Source organism: Calypte anna, chromosome 5A (assembly GCF_003957555.1).
Source record: "Calypte anna isolate BGI_N300 chromosome 5A, bCalAnn1_v1.p, whole genome shotgun sequence".
Lineage (NCBI taxonomy): Eukaryota > Metazoa > Chordata > Aves > Apodiformes > Trochilidae > Calypte > Calypte anna.
The window spans coordinates 7,689,069-7,710,622 of record NC_044251.1 but is presented as its reverse complement, the minus strand read 5'-3'; the positions used below and the strand labels follow the sequence as shown (position 1 = coordinate 7,710,622).

At 44.1% G+C, this 21,554-nt stretch overlaps 1 protein-coding gene across 2 annotated transcripts; it reads left to right on the top strand.

Annotated features, from left to right (window-relative positions):
* The first annotated feature begins 6,684 nt into the window (after positions 1 to 6,684).
* Positions 6,685 to 21,406, top strand: API5 (apoptosis inhibitor 5). Of its 2 annotated transcripts, none has more exons than XM_030451856.1 (14): positions 6,685 to 6,896; positions 10,425 to 10,586; positions 11,389 to 11,482; positions 12,520 to 12,585; positions 12,940 to 13,091; positions 13,397 to 13,603; positions 14,125 to 14,229; positions 14,897 to 14,986; positions 15,534 to 15,715; positions 15,937 to 16,030; positions 16,565 to 16,621; positions 17,417 to 17,493; positions 17,835 to 17,971; positions 20,697 to 21,406. In XM_030451856.1, the coding sequence occupies exons 1-14, from the start codon at positions 6,828 to 6,830 to the stop codon at positions 20,723 to 20,725; spliced, it is 1,521 nt and encodes a 506-aa protein (XP_030307716.1). In that variant the 5' UTR covers positions 6,685 to 6,827; the 3' UTR covers positions 20,726 to 21,406. The 2 variants fall into 2 exon arrangements, with proteins under 2 accessions (XP_030307716.1, XP_030307715.1); XM_030451855.1 differs by having other exon boundaries at positions 19,233 to 21,406.
* Positions 21,407 to 21,554: the final 148 nt, after the last annotated feature.

Genomic DNA, 21,554 nt, shown 5'->3' with positions numbered 1-21,554 from the left:
TAAAGGGTAAAAGCGAGGTTCTGATGCACTTCATGCCTCTCCTCCCGTACAAGAAACAAAAGTGAGAAGGAAAAGAGAAAATTAGAGAAGGCAAGGAGGGCTTCTGAAGGAGATCCAAGCCAGAGTGATGCAAGGACACAAACCAACACACAGAGGGAAGGACCAGGTACATTCACCTTTAGTCATAAAACTGAGGAAAGGACCAGGTACATTAATACACCTGGGAAAAACTGGGAAAGATGCTCAGTGCTGCCGCCTGTTGGAGAGCAGGGAGAATAAAAGAATAAAGGGTAAAAGTGAGGGGTGCTGGTTCTGGTGCACTTCATGCCTCTCCTCCTGTAGTTACAGCTGTACCAGCAACTAACTTGCTCTTCTGCTGCTGCCTGGGGAGAGGCATAGTGACAAAAAGGAGTAATGTAGTGAGGGATCCCCAGTGCCTTTCCTGATGGTTATCCATGGGAAAACCAGCTCCAACATCACTTGAACACTGCTGTTCTGGAAGGAAGGAGATGTCATCCTGATCTCTGGCCAGTCAGCCATCAGCCACCCTGTTGAGTTCTTGCTCCTACCAGGGATGCTCAGAGGAGAGAACTGATTTGTTTCTTCCCCCCCTTGCTTGCAGCAGTGATGCTCAGCTGTGTCCCTGACACATCAGTGCAGGCTGGTGAGGGCTGCCTCAAGTCTACCTCCTGCTGGGTAGGGTTCATTTCCACCCAAAGCACAAGAGCAGAGCACCTTGCAGCTGGGGAAATGTCAGCAAATTACAACAAGGTGAGCATTTGCAAGGGAAAAAAGGCATGCTGGCCAGCAAGCATTTCCAGAGCATGTTAACAAACCCAACTTATCTCCCATGCCAGCTCTCCCCCACCCCCCTCCCATTCCCGATGAATAGACACTAATTGAAAATTATGTTTTCAACGTGGAGCCTTTTTCTAATTTGGTCTTGTGGAGGAGCATTTAGGGATCCTATGGTTTGTTGTATTTCAAAGTGATTTGCATGAACTCCCTGGGGGAGCCAGCAAAGGGCAGTGTCAACATTTTGCTGGCAGCCAGCAAGGGTTTCTGCTCAGCACAGAATATTCATGTGCTCCAAGGAGCAGCTTCTTGAGGTAGAGGAGACAGCTGCAGAGTCCCACTGCAAAATATCTGGGGAAATGCCCTAATTCCTCTTCCTCTCTGTCACGGTTTAACACTGGCCTGGCGATTAAACCGAGTACCAGACACTCTCTATTGATATCTCTCTCCTCCCTGATAAAGGAAAGAGAATAAGGGAGAGAGACTGATGGGTTGGAAACTAAACTACACAGCTTTAATGAAACAGTAATGATAAATAGGAAAAATTACTAAATATATACAAATATACAGGAAAATGGAAACCACATTCCTCTCCCCTTTTCCCCCAATAACTCTCACGTCACCACCGAGGCTGCAGGGCAGCCCTGGGAAAGTCCAGGCTGGAATCCTGGAGTCAGGAGCAGTTGGGATCAGGAGGCAGGAACACACAGATATGGGCTGGCACGGATCAGGAGCACAGGCAGAGGAATGGATGGAATCCTTCCAGGATGTTGGGTGAAAGAAGGGAAGCAGGAAGGGCAGGAAGGGCAGGCAGCTGGAAGCTGGAAGCAGGAAATCTGGCTTGGGCCTTGTGATCCCTCAAATTTATCCTGAGTATGAGGTGTATGGGATGGAATACTCTGTTTGGTCAATTCTGGCATCTCTCTTGTCCGTTCCTCCCCAAAGGAGGCTGCAGGTGGGAGCTCTTTCTTCCTTCTGGAGGGTAAAATGTTCCTCAGAGCTGAGCAGTGCCCTTGGCTCTGCACACCAGTCTCTAGCAGTAACTATAAACATCGAGTGTTATCAATCCTAGAAGCACACACTGACTGAGAAACTTGCTGTTAATTTCAGCAAGTGCAGCTACTTCCAAGAGACTGAGCTAAAAGCAAAAGTACAAGACAGAAAATCACCTTTATCCTGGCCCAAACCAGGACACTCTCCATGGTTTTTACCAACCCTTCAGCAATCCTAATTTCCCCTCAGTAAAGTTCAGGTTGCTTACACCTTTGTGTACTAACAAAAACTGTGTGGTTTGCTACATCTTCCAGCTGGATGTAGGTCATACATGCCTGTAGATTCATTTCCTTAATGCAGAGTGGGTTTAAGGAGAAAAACATTCAGGAGTACAGTGCAGCCTTCAGAAGGCAATCTATTAAACAGAAAGCCTAGCTTCCATTTCTAATTGTTTTCAGATTAGTGTCAGACACAGTCTACATGCAAAAGTTGAGCTGGCACAGCTAGGTTAAGAATATACCAACTCTCCTGTTAATTGGTATCCCCATGACAACAAAAGCCTTAAAGCTATGCCAGAAAAAAAAAAAAAAACTCTTTGGCAGTCTAATTTCTCAAGTTCAAGAAACAGGAGAAAAGAAAAACCATTTTCCTCCTTTTTTTAGGGTAATTGGAGACAGAAATGACTATCAAATTTTTCCTGAATCTACTTAGGATTATTTTTCCCATGAGAGTGGCTCAGAGTGTTAGAGGCATCCCGTTTGGTTCAAACCTCATCAGAAAGGAATCAGCCACTCAGAGATCCTATTTCAAACTTTAATTTGGGGCACAGTAAGTGCTGCAGGCACCATGATTACACAGCCTGCTGCAGCTCACACTGCTCCCTCCAGGCAGCAGGGATCTCTAATTACTAAATGCTACTTGGAACATATATTCCAAGTATCCCAGGTATTCCATCCCCACTGATGGGATTTTTCTGAAGTACCTGGAGTTCTGGGAAAGAAAAACCCCAGGGAGCAGGACAGGGCAGGACTGAGCTGTGGGAGAGCAGCCCAACAGAAAGGGCCCTGGGGGTGCTGGTGGATGGGAGGGTGACCATGAGCCAACATTGTGTCCTGGTGGCCAAGAAGCCCCATGGCAGCTGGGGGGCATCAGGAGGGGGTGGTCAGGAGGTCAGGAGAGGTTCTCCTGCCCCTCTGCTCTGTCCTGGGGAGGCCACATCTGGAATCTTGTGTCCAGCTGTGGGCCCCTCAGTTCCAGCAGGACAGGGAACTGCTGGAGAGAGCCCAGCACAGAGGCACCAAGGTGATGGAGGAGTGGAACAGCTCCTGGGGAGGAAAGGCTGAGGGAGCTTGGAGCTTGGAGAAGAGGAGACTGAGGGGTGAGCTCAGCAATGGGGATAAATATGGAAAGGAGAGAGCCAGGAGGATGGAGCCAACTTTTGGTTTAGTAATTACCTTATGGTGTTGGTCAAAGGTTGGACTGGATGATCTTGGAGATCTCTCCCAGCCTAAAACATTCTGTGATTCTCAGGGATGCCCAGTGACAGGACAAGGGGCAATGGGTATAAACTGGAGCATGGGAGGTTCCATATAAATCTTAGGAAGAATTTTTTCAGTGTGAGGGTGAGGTAGCCCTGGCCCAGGCTGCCCAGGGAGGTGGTGGAGTCTCCTTCTCTGGAGACATTCAGACCCCACCTGGATGTGTTCTGTGGGACTGCTGGGAGGTGCTGGAGGCTGGAGGACTGCTGGTGCTCTGGCAGGGGCGTTGGACCCCAGGAGCTTTCCAGGTCCCTTCCCCTTCCTGTGAGTCTGTGCATTTCCCCACTTCTTGCTTGATAAATTCAGAGCCAGTATTTCAGCCCTGGATGCTGACCCAGCTTCCATGCAGAGCAGTCTGACATCTTCTGCCTTCCAGGGCTCCTGAGGCTGCTGCTGGTGACACAGCTGTTGCCACCGCTCCCAGAGCCATGTGAGAGCTGCTCCCCAGCACCCTGGCAGCTTGGCAGTGCTACAGCCATATGGCAGCAAGCTGGGAAAACTTCTCCACAGCTTCTGTGTGTTTGCAGTGGCATTTGCAATGGCACAGAGCACTGTTTTCATCTATGCTGTCTGATAAGACTGTGAAAATGACACTGGCTATGGAGAAGGAGCTAGGCAGTGACAAAAAAAAGAGAGGGATTGTAAAGAGCTGAGGTTTTTGTTTGGTTTTGTTGGGGTTTTTTTCAGATGGCTTTGTCAAATGTTCTCCAGAGGTATCACAGAAAGTGAAGGGTTGGAAGGAACCGCAAAAGCTCATGGTGACCCAACCAGAGCAGGGTCACCTCCAGCAGTCCCACAGAACACATCCAGGTGGGGTCTGAATGTCTCCAGAGGAGACTCCACCACCTCCCTGGACAACCTTCAGCATCTGCTGAGTGTCTGGGTAACACATTCTGAATTTTTGGATGTTTGTGTGAGGTACAGCTCAATGTCACTGCTCCCTGCCCCAGATCCAGAATTTCTGCCAGCAAGTAGCCATCCCTGTTTGCCTCCAACTATTCCTGTTTGCCTCCAACTATTCCTGTTTGCCTCCAACTATCCCTGTTTGCCTCCAGCTATCCCTGTTTGCTTCCAGCCATCCCTGTTTGCCTCCAACTATCCCTGTTTGTCTCCAACTATCCCTGTTTGCCTCCAGCCATCCCTGTTTGCCTCCAACTACCCCTGTTTGCCTCCAGCTATCCCTGCTTGCTTCCAGCTCTCCCTGTTTGCCTCAGCTGAGCAGTGTGCAGGCAGATGGGACCTTTGTGCTGGAGGTGGGCAGTGGCACGGAAAAGGTAGCATCAGCAGATGTTACAAGGTTGGCTGATGTTCAGAGCTTGCTGAGGGCTTTGTGTACACATGGAAGGGAGTATGGAAAGAAAAAAAGAGAGAGAGAGAGAGAGAGAGATGCTGGGAGTCTGTTCTCTCTTTCTCCTACAAAAGGTGTCAGAAGCTGTTAGTAGAAATGGGCACCGTGTCCTGGGGGTGTGATGCCTGGGTGAGCACAATGGCAGAGTCACTAATGATGGATGCAGATGGTCTAGAAACAGCCCTGGCTGATAATGCCAGGGACTCTCAAACTGCTATTTTACAAAACTGCTGATTTGTTCCCCCCCCTGTGATGTTCTTGGTACCCTCCTTGTAACTCTGGAGAGACTGCTTATCCTGTATGTGGGATTAAATCTTTCACTTGATACCATGCATGCTAGGATGGAGGTGTTGAATTCTGTGGAGTTCCAGGGTAACATCTGAAAGCATCCCAGCATCAAAAGGGGAGAAGTTGCTGCCCCACAGCAAGTGGAAAGGACATGGAGCTAAACTACTGCTGTTAAAAACACTGAGTTTTGTGTAATGCTTGTGAGAACAAGGTGGGAAAAAATCCATGGGTACAGGGAGACAGCAGTGCACAACTCCTCCAAAGGGAGAGCTGCCTGGGACATGGACTCAAAGGTGCCCTGTGACCCTGGTTTAGTGATTTCATACTGAGGTTGAGAGTCATAAAACCACAGTGGGGTGGGGTTTGGGTGGGGTTGGGTTGGGTGAGGTTGGGTGAGGTGGGTTGGGTGGGATAGGGTTGGGTTGGGAGGGACCACTGGAGATCTTCCACTTGACAGGGACACCCTCAGGGTGCTCAGAGCTTCCTCAAACCTCACCTTGAACATCCCCAGGGAAGAGGCCTCAAACACCTCCCTGGGCAACCTCTGACATTTTTAGCATCATAGAATCAGGGAATGGTTTGGGTTGGAAGGGACCTTAAAGCTCCCCCAGTCCCAACCCCTTTCCATGGGCAGGGACACCTCCCACCAGCCCAGGTTGCTCCAAGCCCCATCCAACCTGACCTGAGACACTGCCAGGGATGGGGCAGCCACAGCTTCCCTGGGAAACCTGGCACAGGGGTTCAGCACAGAATGGTGAGCTTGGAAGAGACCTCCAAGCTCATTCAGCCCAACCTTGCACCAACACCACAGCCAACTCCTAACCCATGGCCTTAAGGACCAGCTCCAAATGCCTTTTCAATTCTCCAGGGATGGGGACTCCACCACCCTCACCCCAAAGAACAAAACAATAAACAAAACCAAAAAACCGAAAAAAAACCAAAAAAAAAGCAAAAACAAAAAAACAAAACAAACAAAAAAAAAAACAAACCAATAAGCAAAACAAAAACAGAAAAAAAACTACAAAACAAAACACGCACGCAACAAAAAAAAAGGGGGGCGGGGGGGGAGGGAGGGAAGTGCCACTTTATTTCTTTAATCTCATTTTCCGTCTGATTTTGGGGCCGTCCCTCGGCTCATCTCGCGGTACCGTTGTTACAGAGCAGCAGTAACACCCCATCCTCGGTACTGCTGGGATCCCGGTGACACCGGCTCGGTGCTGCCCCGCTCCGCCTCCGCGGTACCGCCAGGGGTGGGCGGAGCTGGACGGGGCGGTGCGGGCGGTGCAGCTGCGGAGACACAGCGCTCCCTGCAGGAACCCGGAGTGCGGGGCTGCGCTGCGGGGTGTGCGGGGTCTGGGCTGGGGGGGTCTGCAGGGACCCGGGCTTTGGGGTCTAGGGGGTCTGCGGGGTCAGGGCTGTGGAGTCTGTGGGATCTATGGGGTCTGTGGCTCTGGGGTCTGTGGGTTCTGCAGGGTCCGCGGGGTCAGGGCTGTGGGGTCTGTGGAGCCTGCGGGGTCTGACTGGGAAACATTTTCCCCCAGGTGCTGTGTTCTCAGCAGCAGCCCACTCCCCGGGGCACGCTCTGAGCCTCCCGGTATCCCCCGCAGCCCCCCCGGTGTCCCGCACCGGAGCTGAGGGAGCCGCGCTCCTTCCCGCCTCAGCCCCTCCCGCACCACCACCGGCACCGCCAGCCGCATGGGGGCGCTGCTCCGACACCGCTCCGCGGCCGCTCTAGCCCCCTGCATCAGTGGTGCTGACGGCGGCGGCCTGGGCGGCGAGCGGCGGCCTCGGCACCGGCGGTGGCGGCGGCGGCGTCAGCGGCGGCCTCGGTTTAGCGGCGGTTCCTGCCCCTTTCCCGCCGCACCATGCCCACCGTGGAGGAGCTCTACCGCAACTATGGGATCCTGGCGGACGCCACCGAGACGGCGGGCCAGGTGCGGCGTGGTTGCGGCCTGCAAGGCCTCGCTAGGCCTCGGGCTCGAGTAGCGCGGCGGCGCCGCCGGTGCCGCGGGGAGGGGCGGGGGGAGAACGGAACGGGATGCTCGCCTCACAGGACACCCCAGGCTGGTCTCGGCTTAGGTCCCCTTGGTAAACGGGGCGCAGGGGGTGGTTGGCTGGGTACAGCTCTGCAGAGGCGGTCGGAACTTTGGTCGCTTTTCCATCCTCCTCTCGATCTCTCTGCAAATCTTGTAAATGTGGCGTCGTGGATATTAACTCCTTGTTAGGTAGAGTCGGGTTGCGTTTTGCATGGGGGCTGGGAGTTTGGCCAGGCCTTAAGGAAGAGCCTGATAGTCATGGGCTTCGAGAGCCTCTGTGCTGAAGAGGTTGTTGGAGGAAGGGAAAGTCTGTTGTGATTTGAGAGATGCCTGAAGCCTTTTGTTGGTGGTGACTTAGAATCATAGAATTGGCTGGGTTGGAAGGGACCTCAGAGATCATCAAGTCCAACCCTTGAACCACCATTGCGGTTCCCAGCCCATGGCACTGAGTGCCACATCCAGTCTCTTTTGAAATATCTCCAGACACGGAGAATCCACTACTTCCCTGGGCAGCCCATTCCAATGTCTGATCACCCTCTCCGTAAAGAAATTCTTTCTAATATCTAACCTAAACTTCCCCTGGCACAACTTGTTTGTTTGTTTGTTTCCTTTAGGCAAGAATGGAAGGTTGAAAGAGGTTTTTACTTGTAAAATCCTGGCAGGATGTGCCATGTTTGTACTGTAACTGAATTATTAAAAGAGGATGACTTAGTATATTCCCAATACAAAATATTATGGCCTATTGAAGCTAGCATTAGGCTCTCATGTTACTGACTGGCTACTCTAAAAAATCAGCAGATCATCTAAACAGAATGTTAGAATTGTCAGGGTTGGAAGGGACCTTTAAGATCATCTCGTTCCAAGATACTTTGGGGGTTTTTTTCAGGTTATAATACACAGAAGTAGAAAAGCAGCTTTGGGCATCCCTGCCTAGCAGTGGGTTTTAAACTAGATGCTACTGTGCCAGCTCATTAGGAAAGTTCTTTAAAAGAGCAAATAATATGCTGGTTGTTAAAATGTGGGGGTTTTTAAAGAAATTTTTTCTTTCTAATTCAAGTCTTGTCACTTTTGCTTGATAATTATGCCCTCGTGAGAGAAAGCATCACTGCAGACAGTCCCAATGAAAACATCATCAAAAAAGGCAACTAAAATGTTGAGAACTGTGGGGAGAGCTGCAGAATAAAACAGATGCTGTTGCTGCTTTACCAAACCTGCGTCCCTCAGCAGCTTGACTGGTGTGGGCAGCTCTGGCAGGAGTGGCCATCTGAGGCTGAAAAAACTCCAGCTTGGCTAAGAAATGGAGCGTGTGGCAGGGAGCAGTGGGAGATGTGCAGGAACCTCCAAGGGGAAGGAGAGAATGATGATTTCTGGTGTGCTCTGCCACCTTTGTCTTGTGGGCTTGGTGTCTGTGTAATCAGGGTATCCTGTTTGGCTGTGGTTCAGTGAATTTTACTGATTGTTTTGTTGGGGTTTTTTTGGTTTTTTCCTGACATTTAAAAGGGGTTGGAACTGGGGTTCCATGCAGGGGTTGGAACTGGGGGAGCTTTAAGGTCCCTTCCAACCCAAACCAGTCTGAGATTTCTGGCACATAAACTTTGTGTGGAAAGTTCCTGCATGACTTCATGAACCTTTGGGATGGAGTTACCTCCTTTGACCTTGTCATCTCATCATCTTATGTCATGTCTCCAGTTTTTGCCTTCTGAGAACCTGTGACTGATTGTTCCTGATCCAACAGTTTTTATCCCACAGGTTACTTTTCAATCCCCTAACAACCTCAGGGACCTGATCTCTCCCTCCAGAAAGTCATAGTCACCCTCTCTCCAAAAAAAAAGAAACTGAACATGAGGGGGTGGGGGAAAAAAAGGGTGACAAGCAGAAGCATGAGATAAAGAAGAGCAGTTTAAAAGTCCAGAAATATTCAGCTTGTCAAAGAGTGTTCCAGTTGAGGAAGTGCTCAGCTATGATGAGTGAACCTCATGAGTGGGATGAAGGTGAGAATTTAAAAAAAACAAATATGAGGAAGCAGGTTTAAAATAAAGAGGAAGGCAGACTTCTCCTTAACACGTGGTGAAAATTGTCACAGGACATTGTAAGGTATGGCTGGAAGAACATATCCAGAGAAGTTAAGGGATGATTGGTCAATTGACACAATAAAAATGGACACTTTCACCAGCTTAGGTGTAGATGGAGAGGAAATGAGCAAACTGAGGATGGTGCTGCTGCTGCTGTAGGCTGCTTGCTTCTTGAGCAGTCAGTGCTGCCAGGGTAAAAAAATAAAAATTCCTGCCTGAAGTGCATTTTGCCTCAGTGGCAGCAGTAGTTGGTGTCAGGTAGTACAAATTCCTGGCACACAGGCTGCTCTTTCATTGCTGCATGAAGGCTTTTTCATTATGGATTAAGTTTTAAGTCATTTTGTTCCACAAAAAAAAAAAAAAAAAAAAATTGTTCTTAATGTGCAGCCTGAGAAGCTGTGAGTGGAACACTGAGTGTTTCATTGTTGGTTTGTGTTTGTGCTGGCTCATTCCTGCCTTTGCTGGGGAGTGCAGTGTGCTGGCAGCTACAGAGCAAGCTGGGTGGGGATGTGGGGCAGCTGGAAAGCAACTGGGTTTTCTTTTGGTTGTTTTCCTTCCAGATCAGTGTCTCAGTTTGGGTCAGAACCTGGCAACACAGAGGTTTATCAATAGGGTGTAGGGGTGGTTTAAGGAGCATTGGTGCTGGATGTTAAAATACAGCTTGCTTGAGAGGGAATTACTGCAGCTGGGGGTGGGCTTTTTCTTCAGGTAGGGGTGATGATCTGTGTGGCTGTGGGAAATTTAAGTGAAGCAGAGTCCTCTGCTGTTCAGAGTAGGGGAAGTTGTCTAAAGCATTCTTTGCACAAGCAGGAGGGAGATAAATGATAGAAGATGGTGATTTTGGCTCATCCTGGTAATGCTGACTTGTCTTTTGCAAATACACAGCTAAGCACAACAGAGACTTCCATTTATTCTCAAGTCACAGACACAAAATCAACTAGAATTGTAGTTGGAGCAGCTTGAGAATATTCCATTCTGTTGCTTGAATATTCTGTATTTATTCCTGTATTTATTCCTGTATTGCCACTGGAGGATTGGGTTGGGTTTCATCTGGTCTCTGGGAATAGATCCCCAAGATCTCTGTGGTGTGCAGGACCTGTTAGCCTTAGGGCTGGCAGTTTGAGTCTTCAGCACTTGCACAGACAAACAAACCAGAATAGCAGTAAAAACCAGTCATTTGTGGCAAATTTTAATCAACTGGCACTGTCTAAGAAAGATATTATACAGCCTTCATACAAAGAAATAAATTTAGTTCCCTTAAGTAGCTGAAGTGAGTGGGAGAGACAAAATCCTTCCCTTGTCTTGTGAATGCTCCAAGATTTTTGCTTCATGTGTCCTGTTCTTCCTCTTTCAGCACAAGGATGCATACCAGGCTATCTTGGATGGTGTGAAAGGAGGTGCCAAGGAGAAGAGGCTTGCAGCCCAGTTTATCCCTAAGTTCTTCAAGCATTTTCCTGAGCTGGCTGACTCAGCTATCAATGCCCAGCTGGACCTCTGTGAGGATGAAGATGTTTCTGTAAGAATAAGAACCCAGCAGCAAGCTGATGCCTTGAATTTATCTTTTGTTCTTTTTCTCTCTCTCTCTCTTTTTTTTTTTTTTTTTTTTAATAGGCTGTGTCTTTCAGGAGGGGAGGTTTGGTCTTGGAAAACTTAGTTGTATTCCAACAACAGAAGAATCTGTTGTGTGTGGCTGTGGGAAGATAGATCTCTTTCCATTTGTCTTTTTCACTCTCATCATTGAGCCAAGTAATAGCTCTGTGAAAGAAAACTAAGATTCAATTTATTTGTGTTATCTGTTACATTTTGTCCTTTAAAAAAAAATACAGTAATTTATTCTAACAAATCCTGCTGGGAGGGCAAGAAAATTTTGTTTTCACCTGAGAACTGTGGGGATGTGGTTCTGACTTCTCTTCTTGCAGAAGGTGCTTCATGGTGCTTCTGTGTTGCTGCAAGAAGATGTAACTTTGGAGCATCTTTGGTTATCAGATCTTGAGTGGTTTGGGCAGATGATTTAAGGTTTTGTTAAGGCTGGGAACAAAACCTAGAGGACAGATCTGCCATCTGCACAGCTGTCAGACTTACTAAAACTCCATAATGGTTTCATAGCAAAGACAAAGTTTGGATTGCCATGAAAACCTAAAACTTCAACATTGCTTTTGGAACATGATACTTACATTAAAAGAACATGTAGACATTTTGTCAAATTTAGCTGATTTTTCTGCCAAATATTGGTATATGATTTGACAGGGGGTTTTTTAGCAATTACTTCTATTTTTTTAACCTTTTTTTTAATACCCATTGTACTGACACTTTTACAGATCCGGAGACAAGCAATCAAGGAATTGCCTCAGTTTGCCACAGGAGATAACCTTCCCCGGGTAGCAGATATACTTACCCAGCTTCTACAGTCAGGTAGGAGACAAATCTCCTTGTGGCACATCTAAAAATGTATCATCTAGTTCTGTAAAATGTCTTCTGTTGATTCTTAATTAGTTACAAAGCAGTCTGTCCCAGTGCCATTCATGTCCTGCTTTCCTCCCTTTATACTTGCTGTCCAGTTGTGTTGCTACTTCTGCTGAAAGGGTGGTGATTCTCCTAAAGTAAACTGAAAATCTTTCTTTCAAATAAAACAGTTGGGTTTTAGTTCAAGTTCTCTGAAACTCTCTGTAGAAAAAAGGGGGGAAAAAAACCCCACACCAAAGCAAAAACCCCTCTAGTGATGGACTGCAGTAAATTGCCTTCTGAGAGTTATTGGATTTCTAGTCCAGATACTCAGGAACTCTAAAAATCATGAAGGCATTTTATTGCATGTAATCCATTTTGGTACAAAGTTTTAAATTAAGGATTAAAACAGTATTCAATTTAAACACAATATGTGTTTAATCTCAGTAAGTTATAGAGTGCTAAATATTAGAAGTTCCAATTTGTATTAAAATGCATGATTTAAGTCTCTAGGCTTCTCAGAAGAGACTATTTTTTGAGACTGCTACATTTCTCCATTTTTAGTTTTAGAATGGAAATTGTTTCTCCCTCACACCTAGCAATACTGTGGATGACTTTTTAAAGGGTTGAAAAAGAAATCACCCTTTATTCTATCTTAATTTAGTAAAGGTCAGCTCTTTTATTCAGCTGTTCCTTAAAATTACTAAATGTACTGAATAATAACTTCAGTTTTTCAGTCCTATCAGATTTGTAGTGTTTAAGTTTTGGCAGGGAGGTTGAAGTGGCAAATAGATTTTTTGTTTTGCTTCAAGCTTTCATAATTGTGGCTTGCTATTTCTTCAGTCTAGTAGTCATTGAAAATACCAGTTATGTTTCTTTATAATGAAATGCTCAATATAGAATACTTATTGTGTGATACCAGGATTCTTTGTTTTTCTACTCTTATGCTTGCATTTCAAGGATAATGCATATCATGGTTTTATTTGGTTTTTTTTTTTTCTTTTCAGATGATTCTGCGGAATTCAACTTGGTGAACAATGCTTTGCTCAGTATATTCAAGATGGATGCTAAAGGTAAAGGACATGTTTTTCTAGAAAAATGTCTTTGATTAATGTTTCCCAGACTCTAGTAGGATGAGAACAGAATTTAATTGTGTATCTTTATAGTACAGTGCAAATGTCAGAGACACACCCTTCTTGCTTAGTTTTACAAACAATACTGAACTTCTCAGGAGCTGTGGATCTGAATAACACAGACCAGTGAAAGTGTGGATTTCTATGTCAGGAAGATTGTGGGGTTTCTTAAGTCAGCATAGCAGTTATTTTAAAATGTGTTGTGGGGTCTTTGAGGAGGAAACATTTTTGTTCTGCAGAGAAGCTTCAGCTCCTCTAAACCAGTTTGCATCACTTGATTTGTCCTCCCCTCAGGGACTCTGGGAGGCTTATTCAGTCAAATCCTTCAGGGAGAGGACATTGTGAGAGAGAGAGCCATCAAGTTCCTCTCTACAAAACTGAAAACCCTGCCGGAGGAAGTGATGACAAAGGAAGTAGAGGAGTTCATACTGACTGAATCAAAGAAGGTGAGTGTCTTATTTCTGTACAAGCATTATTAAACCATCCCTTGTCACAAACATTGCTTATTTAAGGCACATGTGGAGTTAAGCATTGCACAGATGCAGTCTCCTGCTGATCCAAAGTAAGTTACTTTAATTTGGAGGTGCATACAGCTACACTGCATGCTTCCATGTCTTCTTCTAAACTTGTGTTTTTAAATATCTAGAAGCTAAACTGAAATGCTAAGTATTTGCATACTTTTTTTTTCTTTTAACTTAGAGCTTTGCAAGCTACCACCACTGAAATTCCTTTTCTGATTTTTTCTGCTAAGGTGCTGGAAGATGTGACGGGTGAGGAATTTGTTCTCTTCATGAAAATATTGTCAGGATTAAAAAGCTTACAGACAGTAAGTGGGAGGCAGCAACTGGTGGAGCTGGTGGCTGAACAAGCTGACCTGGAACAAACCTTCAATCCAGCTGACCCAGATTGTGTGGACAGACTTCTCCAGTGTACTCGGCAGGCAGTGCCTCTCTTCTCTGTAAGTATTTATTTTGCAGAGTATTGTGGAGAGTTAATGGCTCCAATCCTCTCGTTGGGGTTCTCAATTATGATGTTAGGATGAGAGCAAATCAGTCCTTCCCTGCCTTCAGCTCCTGCTGTATTAAAATGTTCAAAAACATTCTTAAATCCATCACATGCAAGGAGCTTTTGTGTTCATTCTCAGCTCTTCAACATTTTCTTTGAAACTTAAGATGGTACCTAAGTGAATTGTGGCAATCTTCTCACATGAGGTTCAGCCATGGACACGTTTGATTATTTCAGGTCTGGTGCCAAACAATTGCAGCACTTCAAGGCCTCTTCTTGGGCTATAAACAATCTTTTCAGCCCCTGTTGCAGAAAGCCTCTGGAAGGGTCTTTGTGTGAGAGGGAAATTAAATAAAGCTTTTAGATACAGTTGCATGATAGGCATGTATAAGGGTGGGAGAGTGATGTGGGAAAACACATTTAACTCCCTCAAACTTGAAGAGCAGCCTGAATAATGTGTGGTGTTTTTTGCAGAAAAATGTTCATTCCACAAAATTTGTTACTTACTTCTGTGAGCATGTCCTGCCGAACCTCAGTTCTTTGACTACTCCAGTGGAGGGTCTTGATATCCAGTTAGAGGTAAGCCAAGGCTAAAATGTCTTTAAAATTGTAAAAATTAACAATCTTAGGCAAAGAGAGTTGTTTTAAGAGTTGCAGACTTCTTTTTTTCAGTGTTTTCCCTTGACTTGAAGGAAAGCTAGGTAAACTAGGAAATAAAAACTCTTCTGCTGTGCTCATGCATGACTGAGCATTGCCTCCTGAAGCATGTCTCCTTTCTCCTGAGTCTTTGAAGCAGTGCTAGAATTAAGTGGATGAGTGTAACCATCTTCATATTACTGTTAATTTTTTTTTAAGCACACATTTCCTGAAATGACTGTTGGCTTGTGCTAACTTAGCCTTCTAAGGGAATGGCTTGGTGCCTGTAATTTTGCTTACTTTAAACACTGCTGTATCTTAGATTTCTGAGAATCTCATTTTGAAGGAGAGCTCTGCTGTGAAGGTGGAAGGTGAAGTTTTGTTTACCTGTTGACTATTGGATGGGATTAGAGACACAAACTTTTGAGGACATGGAAACCAGACTGGACCTGTTCCTTCACGTGTTCTTTCCTGGTGTTTGGGAGAGGTTTAACTGTAATAGCTGGCCTCTACTTTGCCAACCATAATGATGTGATCATCACTTTTAGGCTGAAAATCAAGTCTTTCCTTTTCAGTGAGCACACAAAAACATGGCTGTCTTTATGTGTAGGTTTTGAAGCTTCTTGCTGAAATGAGTTCATTTTGTGGTGATATGGAAAAGCTTGAATCAAATTTGAAGAAGCTGTTTGATAAATTGCTGGTAAGACATTCAATTTTTACTCATGTAAAACACTTCAAAAAAAATTGAAAAGTTTTAATCACAACGAGTTATTTTTTGTTATCTTTTTCCTAAAGTGGCTGTTTCCAAGATAACTCTGTCTGTGATGTTGCATATCAAAGCCTTTGTAGACAGATAGAGCTGTTACCTGCAGAATGCTTTTAATCCAATCAACTCGTGGGGGTTTTGTTCTATTTCAGTTTTACAGAGATGAGAGACTCCTGTTGATCTTATTACAGGCTGCATCTGCACTGAGAGTTTTGAGCAAACTGAGAGCTGTTTCAGAAGCATTGGTGCAGTCCATAGCTGCTTTGTCTGAAACTTTGCTACCAGAACACTTCCTCTGAGGGTGTCAGATCACTCAAGTGTAGGCAAACCACCTGCACCAGGACTTGGTGCAACCATTCATCATGGGATGACGGTGGGGGATACCTCTGAAACACACAAAGAAACCCTCCAGTTCAAACACTGCAAAAGAAGGATCCAGCTGGGGAGATGTGTCTCAGGTGTTTGTTTTTCTTTTCATTAGGAGTATATGCCCCTTCCTCCAGAGGAGGCAGAGAATGGGGAGAATGCTGGCAATGAAGAGCCCAAGTTGCAGTTCAGTTACGTGGAGTGTTTATTGTACAGCTTCCATCAGCTAGGTCGTAAACTTCCAGACTTCCTCACAGCCAAGCTGAATGCAGAGAAGTTGAAAGACTTTAAGATCAGGTAATTATTTAGTGGCAAGTGTTCAAAAAAATCACACTTTCTAACAGAACTTTTTTTTTTTGTCTTTTATTGCTTGGATGCTAGAGGAGCACCAGTCAGATGGATAAAAACCTTATTTTGAGCATTTCTCCTAAAGGGGAAAAAAAGGAGATAAGAGCTTCTGTTTGCTTGTACTTTTATGGGAGCAAAACTTATTAACAGGTTGGTGTTAATTTTTTTAGGCTACAGTATTTTGCTCGTGGGCTGCAGGTGTACATCCGACAGCTCCGTCTGGCACTTCAAGGAAAAACAGGGGAAGCCTTGAAAACAGAGGAGGTAAAGTACTGCTGGGGGATTCTGATTTTTCTAATTGGACCTGCTGAAATAATCACTGGCACATATTAATGGGCTGCAGTCTGTTGTAAGCATGCAAATAGATTAAATAATGCTGCTGACATCTTATTGAAAAGATTAAATAATGCTGCTAACAGCTGCATATTGCCTGGCACTGCATTTTGCAAGCTAAGATGATCTTCTAGTTTCTACTGTTAGCTGCTGTCTGCTTCCACAGATGTTTGGCTCAACTGTGCTCTGTGGTTTGTTTTGAAGGGGAGATTTTCATATACCCAGGGGTAAAAGTGTAGTGGGAAGTACACTGGGACATCAAGAGCAACTAGTTTAGTGTAAAGCTGCAAGGAACCTAAAAATAGTTCTAATAAAACCTCAGAAGAGCACTCACTTTTCACTACTGCTACAACAGTTTACCAGGAAGAGCAGTCAGTTTAATGTTACAACTTCATCAAATGCAGTTGACATGATTTAAGGCTACTAGAAGAGTGTTCAGTGGTGTTTCTTTTTTTTTTTTTACAGAACAAGATTAAAGTGGTTGCCTTGAAAATAACCAATAACATAAATGTTTTAATCAAGGTAAGTCCTCACATTATAAAGGAGTAAATTCACACAGTTATCTATGCAGAAAAAATTAAAAAAAAAGGAATAGGTGTGAACAAAGTTGTATTAATCATTAAGTGTTCTTAAGCTAGTCAGTTAGCCAGCTCAGGGTAGCTCTCCACTTTACTGTTTCTGAAGAGCCATCAGTCTGCCATTCATGCAAGCTGCTCAGTTTTTGCTGCTGCTGAGATAGGGCATTGCTGCCCCTTTTATGTAGCACCTGGTTGCCCACAGGAGCAGCAGACCTTGTTTGTCATTTCCATTCCTGCAGTAGCAAGGAATAGTTTGTAGAGAGGCAAGGAGATGTAGAGGAGGCAAAGCAAGCTGCTGTATAGAACCTTTTTCTCCAGAATCTAGGAGACATCTGCAGGAAGATCCTTCTTTCCAAAACCCTTGAAACTCTTCTGATTTCTTCTGAGGAGGTTTTCTTTTACCATCAGAAAGCTATCAAAGGTCTCCCTGCAGGAGCCATTGTAGTTCATGATACAATTCTTGATGTGCACAGGGAGGGGCAGAAAGCACATTTGGTTAGTATAAGACATTATTCTGTTAATATAAGTCTCATTTAATTCTCTAATAAAGTGTGTGGGCTAAGGCAGCCAGGTAAGGCTGTTGGCTACAGCTGTCTTCTCCCTCTGTCATGGGACTTTGAAAAGGATTTTAAATTGTTGGAAAGCAACTCTCATTCTGGAGCCTCAGTAGGAAGCTAAAATTGTGAAGTGCAGTCAGCGTTAATTTAGCTGTAGAATAAACTGATTTTTGCTTCCACAGGATCTCTTCCACATTCCTCCTTCTTATAAAAGTACAGTTACACTGTCCTGGAAACCAGTACAGAAGGCAGATCCAAGGTAAGAGGGTTTTTTCATTTAAAAAAAAAGAAAATGGTGGTGTTAATTTTTTGCTGTTTACAAAATAAAGAAATGCTCACTGCATATGAGCTAAAAGCATCACAATCAAAAATAACATCCATCCCTGGAAGGAATTAAGACTGTGGGATGATAATCTTAGTTTGCTTTAGGGATGCAATAGACTGAATCAAGAGGAGAACAGCTTACTTTTCTGAAATATTATTCAGGGCATCTTCATCATCTGCTGCTGGCTTCCAGTGGTAAATCTTGGAGGCTAAAGTGCTATTTCTGTAGTTGTCACCACAGGGGTGTAATGATCTGGTTTTGTTTTCTTCTGCCAGTCAAAAAAGAGCAAGTGAAGATACAACCTCAAGTTCACCCCCAAAGAAAGCTTCAGCAGGACCAAAAAGGGATGCCAGGCAAATCTATAACCCTCCCAGTGGGAAGTACAGCAGTAACCTGGGTAGCTTTTCTTATGGTAAGTTGGACAGCTTGGAAAAACTGTTACCTAGTGGCAGTTGTGCTTTGGGTTGGGAGGGAACAAACAAATTGAGCCAAGTTACATTCTCAGAAGATGAAATTGAACTGCCACCAAAGTTTTTCTGTCGTGGTGTCTTTCTAGCTCCTGATCTATTACAGTGGTTGAATGTTCCCAGCCTAGAAGCTATGTCCTTTGCAAGGTGGTTTTAGTATTGTTTTAATAAATAGTAGTTGAACTCTCATGTTCTCTTTTGTGACACACAGCAGTTGCACCCCAAATTTTCCATTGGGCAGAGCAGTTTCTAACTGCTGAGCAGTGCCTAGACAGGGTCAAGGCTTCTGCTTTTCACACTGTCCCACAAGCAAATAGGCTGCAGGGGGGAGAAAAGATAAAATCTGTCAAATTCTTACTGCAGACTTCAGGTGATACGCCTGTGTCTTTTAACATAGGCTTGTAGTCCTATGGTTCCAAAATTTAGAAAGTTTTCAACCAAAAATGTTCTGTTGCTCACTACTGGTGGACTGCCCAGCTTTTGGTTTTGGTACTCTTCAAGCACACAATTTAATTGGAACTGTACTGTAAGACTGTGAAGAAGAAGCATAGAAGGGGAATGAGAATTTGATATATATTCAGACCAATCCAAAGAAACTATTTTGTGGTGTTTCTTCTTTTTTTGCTGTGATCAGTTGCTCTTAACAGAGAGGAGAAATTTTCTACAGCATCCAGATAGCTTGGGTGGTATCTGTGTGTGAGAGTTTTTAATCAGATGTAGTCAAGATACCAGCCCAACAAAAAAACTTGAGTATGCTGGTGGTAGCTGGACATTAAGGATGGAAAAGGACAGACTGAGAAAATTGTGCTTTTCCATCAGTGGATAAAATCACTCAGAGGAAGTCAGACAGGTACCTTGTCACTGGGGTTATTGGACAGCAGGGTGAGCTAGGAAGCCTGATGATGAAAACTGGTCTGAAAAGAACTTCATGTGATGATGGATTGCCCCAAATATAGTTGTAAAATTCTGGGACAGTTGTGCCTCATAGCATTGGTGTGTGCAGGAAGTCTGAGGTTTGAGTTTTGGGAGGCTGACCTGGTGCAATTAGCCAGCTCTGCTGTCCAACGAAGAGTAAGTCAGAGACCTGATGGTACATAAGCAGGTTTAAGCCTCAGCAAATTTCTAAGCCAGCCCTCAGTGTCTGCAGTTTATTTGATTTTATTGTCTGCATACAACACTGTGAAGGAGTTTTGCGTTTGATTTCAGAGCAAAGAGGTGGCTTCCGGGGGGGCCGAGGAAGAGGCTGGGGAGGCCGCGGCAATCGTAGCCGAGGAAGAATTTACTGAGCAGAGTGCTAAAGCTTCCAGCCCCCAGGGGCCACAGGGACAGTGCTACTCAGCAAGTATCCTTGGAGTAGTGTGTCCTTCAAGGACTGCCTTCCACTCAGACTGACTTCAATGTTCTTTCTACCTTTGTATGTATGATCTACTTTTCTAACGGACTCCGACCTGTCCCTAGTGAAACCACAGCTGTATTTTTGGATGCTTGCTGTCAGCAGTTTGGGGTTCTTATTTTTGAAGTGTCTTCAGGATTTATTCAGGATTTGAAAAGAGCGTAGATATTTTATCAGAAGCTACACCTTGACAGTTTGTAAATTAACCTAAAGTTCAGCTACCGCATAACTGAAACTATATAATTGAGTTTATGTATGAAGTACCTGGCAGGAAAGGCATGACAACAGATTATCTGTCAGATAAGCATAGCAGCTGAAATAATCCTTTCCTCATCTGTAACCATGGTTTGCAATATGTGGAGAAGAGTACCATTGTTCAATTTGCTTTGATTTACTTTGTAAAATTTATTTGAATGAGATAAATACTGGATTTTTTTTTTTTAAGTATGCAACATGGATGGAGTTGGTTTGGTTTTTTGGGTTTTTTTTGTTTTTGCTTGTAGCATGAAGCAGTCCTTTTGCTTAGGTATGTGGAGAATGTGGTGTTTCTTGGTTTGCACATCTTTCTCTTCTCTGTAAATTGTATTGCAGAAGTGATGTTTTGCAAATTAGTTTTTAATGTTAAATATGAATATGTGCATATAGTTATGCTGTGGAATTTCAGTAAATGAACAGGAAAAACAATAAATGTCTGGAATTATTCCAGGAATGGGTAAAGACTGATGCAGTGATTAGGCTTCATAGGCTGGAGCTGGACCATAGCAGTACCTGCCTCTTCCCTGTGTTTTGCAGATTTCTGGATTAGTTGGCACTTGAGGGTTCGTTGGTTTGGTTTGGTTTTTTTCTTTTTTTTTTGGGGGGGGTGTGTTTTTTACCAATACAGTTGCATTTAAAAGTATATAAATAAAATTGTATTTTAGGTAACGTTGAAAAATTCCAGCTAAATTCAGGTGGAAGAGGTAACAATTCCATGCTATTTTTTTTCATAGCAACTAACTTGGTATTCTTATTTACTGGTTTACACCCAGAAAATACAATGTAAGAGCACAATGCTTCATTTTCTTTTTTTTTCTTTTTTTTTACTCTCACCACTCAAAATTTTTACTCCTCGGGCCATTCAACATTGTAAAGGAATTAGCAGATAGTAAAAAGAAGTTAGGACAAAGGAAATGAATTTTAATAAATGTTCCAGGCAGTGTTGATGTAAAATAGCTTAGGCTTTAGGAGAATGAAGATAATTTCTTACTCTTTTTTTTTTTTTTTTTTTTTATGTCCAGCCATTCACTCTCCACAGACACATGCCTGAAAGTGATGTTTCCCCACCCAGTTCCATTTGTGTTTGCTTGTGTATCTGGCTCAGTTGTCTTCATTAACACTCTTGGTTATTTCTTACTGCAAGGCCAGTATACTCAAACTGTCCAAAATTAGAAGTTTCTCTTTGCTTAACTATGGAGCAGGAGGCAGCAAACTTTGGACATTCCACAACGTGTGAGCTGACTTTGTATTTCTGATCACATGCCACCTGCTGAACTCAGATTTGTTACTAAAACCAACAAACTTGGCAAACAGGTTCAAAACAAAATTGGTGAGAGCAAAATGTCACTGAAAATCAGCACTAGATGGGTAACGAGCTTCCATTGGGGTGAAAAAAATAAAAAAAAGACACTTTGCACTTGCAGCTATAATGTTTGGTTTTAGGAGATTTTAAAAACATAATCTCAAAGATTAAACATAGCTTGTACTTAGACTAATAACTAAGTATTAGCAGCTTATTTTCTCAGTGATTTTTGAGTGAGTTTTACAGGGCTCCTGTTTTTCCAAGGTGATGTGCAAAGTCCTTGTGGGCTCAGAAGGAGCTGGATTATCTTTTTCCCCAGTTTCCTAATTAATTTTAATGCAGTGAGTTGTTGTGGAGACACCTGTTCACCATCTTGTTGATCTGTAAATGTTCCCTTATGCTCTTGGAATAAATTCATTTTGAAATTTTGTTTGGCTCATTGTTTCACAGTTACTTTGCAATATTTTGTGTCAGTAGAAAGGTCCTGTGGTACCTTTTTGTTTTAGTGACTTAATTCTTTGAACTGCTATAGCTGTATTTAACTGTTTGACACTAAGGGATGTATCTTAGCAAGACT

Coding starts and splice junctions, on each gene's coding strand:
- API5 (XM_030451855.1), top strand. CDS start 6,828: ATGCCCACCGTGGAGGAGCTCTACCGCAACTATGGGATCCTGGCGGAC. Junction 12,586..12,939: donor ATTCAAGATGGATGCTAAAG/GTAAAGGACATG, acceptor TCCTCCCCTCAG/GGACTCTGGGAGGCTTATTC. Junction 16,031..16,564: donor AAGCCTTGAAAACAGAGGAG/GTAAAGTACTGC, acceptor TTTTTTTTACAG/AACAAGATTAAAGTGGTTGC.